This window comes from Coffea eugenioides, chromosome 8 (genome assembly GCF_003713205.1).
Source record: "Coffea eugenioides isolate CCC68of chromosome 8, Ceug_1.0, whole genome shotgun sequence".
In the NCBI taxonomy this organism is placed as follows: domain Eukaryota; kingdom Viridiplantae; phylum Streptophyta; class Magnoliopsida; order Gentianales; family Rubiaceae; genus Coffea; species Coffea eugenioides.
This window is the reverse complement of record NC_040042.1, coordinates 5,502,856-5,509,782: the sequence shown is the minus strand read 5'-3', so window position 1 is coordinate 5,509,782 and position 6,927 is coordinate 5,502,856. Positions and strand designations below refer to the sequence as shown.

The window sequence follows — 6,927 nt, the reverse complement described above, 5'->3', positions numbered from 1 at the left end:
ATATAAATAAAATCAAATAAGCTCGCAACTAACAAGCTCAATGATATTGAACTTGAGTTCGACTTGATCGAGTTCGACTCAAACTCGATATTTGACCGAGTTCAAGTTGAGATGCTCTTGTGTGCAACTCTAGTTGAACACATATTGTAATTCACTTGTTTAGCATTGTAAACTATTTTTAACAGGAGCTTTTAGAGGCTCCAGAAGTTAAGAGGCTAAGGTTGAAACTCCAGAAATCTAAACCAATCATAGCCAGCATTGTAAACTATTTTTTGACAGTAACTTATTAAAATTTAAAACTTGGCCAATCATGACCGTCAACCTTTTGGGGAACGGTTCCAGCACCTATTTCAACTGTCTCTGTCTCAGTAGAAAAGAAACTGTCAAGCTCAAAAGTGCCAAATACTTCTTCAATCAGACCTGTACTGCTAGATGCATGTCGATTGAATATCATGAACGATGCTGTGGAGAAATGTTTTTAAAAATTTTACGGAAAAAAATGCATCTTTGCATATGATCAAGAAAATGCAGAGTCCCAGGTATAAGAAACAGTCGGATCATTTGGAGACCTGAGGAAACAGAGAATAGAGAGAGCGCATCGGGAAGCCTAAAGCAGCAAAAGAGTAAGAAAAGAATTAAGCTTCAATTTCTACTTTTGAAGTTTCTGAACAACAAAGAATGTATGTAGTCTTCCTGTATAAATCTAAAAGAAACAAAATTCAAGGAGGATGGCAATGACACTAGATCCAAATTCCAGTTAGATCCTCGTCCATTTGTTTTCTTACAATTTGGGGGAAGACGCAGGTTGAATTAAAAAATCAAGCACCTTCGTACAGGGGGCAAAGTTCTATGCACCAAAAATCAAGGGAATTGGAATGATCCTCCAATTTCAGTACTTCCTTCTGGAGGATTGATGGCAACCCAAAGCAGAGAAATCGTAATAGCAATAAGTCCAGACCAAACAAAGACGATTGTCGGTGTTCTTCCGCGCCTTCCCATGAGTCCTTTGGCAAATGGATACAGATGAGCCAAGACCCAGAAGCTAAAGAACACACCACCTAATAAACGGCTCCACTGTGGTATGGTGCTGTAAATTGTCCGGCTAAAGCCAACTGCTATAGCAATCAGATTTGTCATCATTATTGTAATCGGTGGAATCATCAGGGATGACCATTTGATGATATAGAGATCAGCATAGTCGTCATCATTGTCATCTCCAGCAGATTTTGAAGTCAAAGTGAATGAAATCTCAATCCCAGCAACAACCTTTAGTAGCCCCTGGAGCACAGCAGCAATATGGGCACTTGTTCCACCAATTAACCAAAATTGCTCATTTCGCCACCACTCTTCCAGTGAAATGCCAGCCCACTTAATCTCAAGCACAGCAAGCATGCAAAGAGTTAAAGTGATTACCAGAAGGTACGTAAGGAAGGTGACGTTAAGGGTCCGGACAATGAATTGGCCTGAGAAAAGGGAGAGCGCTGGAAGGAAGCAGTAAACTATAAGAAACACAGATGTGAATGGGTAGATACCAACATTGAGGTAAGCAATTCTTTGAAGAAACTTCAGCTTTGGACTGGCCAGAAGAGCATTATTACGAGAAAAGAAGATCTCAACAGAACCAGTAGCCCAACGGAGCACCTGATGAAGCCTGTCGGTCATATTGATAGGTGCAGTTCCACGAAAAGCATCCCTTTTTGTGACACAATATACAGACTTCCAACCCCTATTATGCATTCTATATCCAGTGACCACATCTTCAGTTACAGACCCATAAATCCATCCAACTCGGTTACCCCACTCAGTTTTGTCTTCATACCAGCATGAAATGACACTAATTGCTTCAGCGACAGTAGATGCATCAAGGAGTTCTCTAGGAATAGTCAGAGCACCAGGAGGTCGTCCATTCTTAACTGCAGGGTGATCAGCAAGTGGCCTTCCTTGGAATTCTGCCACAGGAATGGAATCGATAAGAAAACTGGAGTTCCCGAATCTTTTAGGAAAGAGAGCTAGGTTCATTTCCTCATCATCAAAATCTCCCATTCTTAGAGCTCGGTTCTCCTCAGGAGCAGAAGCAACAGAGGCACTTTTCTTACGACGACCAAAGCAACAGCTGCAGCAACCTGGATGGTATTCTTTACTTCTAGGTGGGTCAAATCCATAAAGAGCAGTTCTCCTGAAGAGGCATCCAGTGCCCACATAAACTGGACCTTGAACACCATCCAGGGCACGCATGTTAACATCAAAGAAGACCGTGTTGCGATTTGCATAGCGATCAGATGGATCAATACCCTCAAACCTTTGAGGAAACTGAACATAACACAAACGATCCCCACCACGATCCATCATAAAACACATGCCTTCACGAATGGCCTCTGAGTTGTAAATGTAGTGATCACAGTCCAGATTAAGAATAAAGGGACCATTGGACATTATAGCTGAAGCACGAACCAGAGCATTCATAGCACCAGCCTTCTTGTTGTGATCATAACCAGGACGCTTTTCACGAGAAACATAAACCAACAAGGGAAGCCGAATGTCGACTTCTTCCAGTTCAATTGGGCTGTTATCACCAGCTGTTCCATGTAAAGGTTCATCACTGGGAGGTTTCAACATGACCTGCACGTTGACGTGTAGGCCTTGTCAGCTAGTGTATAACTCATCTCATTCTAAAGAGAGTCCTAACATAATTTCATAATTCAGCAATTCTGTAACATACTTTTCACTAATGCAGGAAAAAACTAAAAGGGAGAGAAATAGATTCGAGAGAACTTTTTCATCAAGTTTGGATAGCATGCCAATAATTTTCCAGATAACTAATATTTTCATTCAAATTACTGCATTGCACATGAGCATTGCCCATCCTCACTTGTACTGCAACTATATGCATACCTGAATGATCCCTGCATGATCACCCTTAGAGTGCTCGGGAGCTGAAACCATCCAAGTGCCAGGCCAGTGGGTTCCGTCTGCCATCCATGTGGCTTTGGAGACCTTCACAGGTTCTAGTAGTTCATCACCTGCAGTCTCCCTCTGAAGCTTCATAGCCTTAATTTCCTCTCGAGCATTGTAAGCATCAGATCGACGACGAATAGAGTCAGGTAGACCATTGATTCTAACCTTAAATTCATCATATTCACGTTTTACACGTCTACGATCCTTGACAAAGTCATGACGTACCTTATTCTTATAGGGATCTTTCTTCAAACTAAAGTAAGATTCTGGATTTCTGGGCTCAATACTATGCTTTCGACAAAATGGAACCCATATATTAGCAAAGCTTGCAGCTTCTGCCATGGCCTCAAACGTTAGAAGTGCACCACCATCATCAGAAACATAACAGGCAAGCTTTTCAACAGGATAGTCGGCCGCAAGAATAGACAGAATGGTGTTTGCTGTAACAAGTGGCGGCTCTTTCTCTGGATCAGCAGTAGAGACGAACATGTCTACTCCCGGAAGATCAGATTTCCCAGTGGGATTGTCTTGATTGGGTGTCTCAAATTTTTCTTTCAGAACATTTAGGTCAGTAGCCCGATTAACTGGGCATAGCTTTGGAAGCTGGTCGAGTAGCCAAGAGAAGGCAAACCAAATCTCACAGATAACTGACATTAACCACAGCCACCGAGCATCTTCATTTGGATGGCTAATTCTCCACTGAAGAAATAGTGCAAGTACAGCCATTCGAACTACAATCAAAAGCCTGTCAAATGAGAAAATCAATGACTAGTGTCAATCATAAGTATTTAGGACTCAAACATTTTAGTGTTGAGAAGTGAATTGAGTTGAGTGTTACTCTAACAAGAACACCAAATCCAGAACAGTTTACAGGTAGCAGAATACGACCCAAGAAAGCTTAAGATATACAAGGATTTATCATAATTATTTATTTAATATAAATCATTCATGTAGGAAGCTCCATATTGGAATGAAATGGATTGCCAAACTAGAGACACAGTATGCTTGAGAAGAAATTTGAATTAACATCATTTACTAAAATATAAGAAAAAGTGTGACAGAATAAAAGAATATTCACAAAAGATTTGTAATGACTTACCGATATGGGCTGATAACAGCAGCAGATATCTTCAATTTGCGCGTTAGTGGCCTCCATGGCTTGCTAAGAAGTTCAGCTGGCTCGCCTCCACCGCCACCATTATCACTGTTATCATTTCCAAATCCTCCCTCTTTTGGCCAAATTGCATTCCCATAACCATAAGTTCCCTTTGTCTCAAACAACCACCGATTATGATCAAAATCTCCTGTCTGGCTCCTCATCAGCCCTGAATGACTTTTTATTAGCACAGATCTATTAGCCGATCTCATCAAAGACAACCTCCTCTCCATCTTAGACATCCCAAAATTTGATGGCAGAGGCAGAGGTCCTCTTGCAGAGTCGACAGTAGTTTCAGCCAAATCAGTATTCTTGTATGGCTCCTTACAGCCAGGGCAGATCCCCTCGCCAGTTTTCACAGCATCAATATAACAATCCCTGCAAATCTTGAAATCACATTCACAGGGGAGAATATCTTCCCCCCTCTCATCCCTCATGACTTTCCCATCACAACCTGGAACTGCACATGATGACCCTTTTGCACCAGCCATCTGGGGATGACTAGTCTCAGACTCAATCACCTTATCCATCAAATGAGCCCTAGTAACACTATTATACCCGCCAGTAAACATAGAACTTGACACATACTGTTCCTCAACTCTCTGGGATATAGAAGCATCCATAGGTTCCATAGGTTGATTATCAGGGGTTGGAGGGATATGCACGGTATAGTTTGCAAATTCACCACTGCCAATCTCACTATCAAGAGATTCTCTAGACAAGTTCACATACCGACCAGATGATGTCCTCCTTGCAAAGGTCACCATTGGGGCACCATTCTTCCCCAGTTGAGAAGATCTTGCAGCCATTTTACTTCAATTTCACCACTAGAAGATTATGTTTTTGTCACCAAAACCTGAAAGTTGACAATGAGTACAAATCAAACCAATTAGCTTAAGATCCAAAAAGCACGTCTAGATTCCCATAAAAAGATTCAAACTTTTAACCAAAATCTCTTCTATATACCAAAAAGAGAGAATATCGTCGCATACAATACTAACAATCATTTCACAAACTAAATCTTAGTACACAATTCAAGATACAAAGGTACATTATTTTATGGAAAATCATGTATTTTTAAATAGATCAAAATATCACTAATTGAATATATAACCCTCTTTCTCTTCGTTCGAAGTCATCTCCCACACAAAAAGCTGAGCTTTTCCTCATCAAAGCTCATAAAAGCCAGTTCAAACTAAAGCAACCCACAAAGTAAAAAAGCATCTACAATCTCGAGAAACAAAAACAGAAGCAGCAAGGAAAACGTTCAAGATTATCACACACCATTTGCAGGAAAATCCAACTTTGTCAGAAGCCAAGCAGAACCCAAAACCCCCCTCAAGAAAGTCGTTCAACTCCACCAAACACCCAAAGAAGCCTTCAATTGCAGATATACTGACCACAAAACGTGTGAACAAGCACTTTAGATAGATCTTATATAGTACTGGTCATGTCTTAGCTATAGAGCACCTCCACTCCTAAGCCAATACTACTCTTGATTAAGCACAATAACAGCGACATACATATAAAACAACTAAAGGGCCTTGAAGACGTGTAAGAAACATTCAAACGGCACAAATACTTTAAACACTTTATAATATGATATAATAGTACCTGATTGCGTATGTCAAATTTTAGTACTACTACTACGTAATACAACTGTAACCAAGCTATACAAAGGACCCCACAACATGTAAACACGAAATTTCAAATTTAAAATCAATATCATACAAATATTCTAACACTAGTTTTTACTTCATACACAGTAAAAATTTCTTCACACGAGTCAGTTGAATATTCAACCAGGTGAAGATTAAGTAAGATGTAATACGATTAACCAACTAATTATGATTAATGCAAATACTGTGTAAATAGACAGGCTAAGGTAAGTGGTTCCACACTCTGTTATCATTTTTAAGAGATTTCTTAATACTCTCTCCCGTTGTTTAGCAAAACTGTGACAAGATTTTACCAACATTACATTGTCCTTTTCATCTAAACAAAAGTACACAGGCATGTACGTAATTTGAACTATCATCTTGAAAGTGAAACTTTAGTTACACCACCAGATCGAACAGTTAAAAGTTAAAATCAAACCAAAAAAATTAAGGACGACCCTCTAGAAGAATATACTTAATTTCAGTACTGCCGATTCAAAAGAGAGAGAATAAGCAAAGAACTGGTAAAGGGGTTTAGTGGTAAGTTGCCATAAACCTCAAAAACTCAGCTAAAAAGATTCTGAAAATAAGCATTTGATGAAAGTCCCAGGAAGCAAAAACAGAGCATCTTTTGCAACCTTTCCCAAACTAACAACACAGTCCACACAAATGCAGAGCCGGCTTCACAGAATCTCAACCAAAATCTTTAAATTAACACTAACCAAAAAAATAAAAAAAGAAACAAAAACCCAGGTAAGCCTCTTTCCCAGGGATCTGAATGTTTAGCTTACTTTTTTGGGAGATTTGATCTGGGATTTCTTTATTTTGGCGAGAAATGCTGGTTAAGTAAGTAAAGTAATGGCTTTTGGACACTGAAGATGAGTTTTTTCTTCCCTTTTTTGACCTTTTTGTTACTGCTGTTTAAGTGTGAAATGTACAGATTTTTCTTTTTCTTTTTTTTTTCCACTTGGTAGGTAATGGAGAGAAAAGAGCGGCGGAAATTTGGGGATTTTTAGACAGTCAGAAAAAAGGCAAAAGGCAGAAGAGATGGGGTGCATTTGGTCGGCTAAGAAAACTAAGGACAGAGGAAAGACTGCTGTACGCGGTGAGGGGAGGCTATGTTCTTGTACGGTGAGGAAGCTGAAGAGTGACTACAGT

At 39.8% G+C, this 6,927-nt stretch overlaps 1 protein-coding gene across 2 annotated transcripts; it reads right to left on the bottom strand.

Annotated features, from left to right (window-relative positions):
* Positions 1-624: 624 nt before the first annotated feature.
* LOC113779812 (cellulose synthase-like protein D3) lies at positions 625-6,689 on the bottom strand. Of its 2 annotated transcripts, none has more exons than XM_027325541.1 (4): positions 6,561-6,689; positions 4,055-4,967; positions 2,893-3,700; positions 625-2,619 (listed from the first exon to the last, which is right to left on the bottom strand). In XM_027325541.1, the coding sequence occupies exons 2-4, from the start codon at positions 4,918-4,920 to the stop codon at positions 862-864; spliced, it is 3,432 nt and encodes a 1,143-aa protein (XP_027181342.1). In that variant the 5' UTR covers positions 4,921-4,967; positions 6,561-6,689; the 3' UTR covers positions 625-861. The 2 variants fall into 2 exon arrangements, with proteins under 2 accessions (XP_027181342.1, XP_027181341.1); XM_027325540.1 differs by lacking the exon at positions 6,561-6,689 and adding an exon at positions 5,396-5,648.
* Between the last annotated feature and the right edge of the window lie 238 nt (positions 6,690-6,927).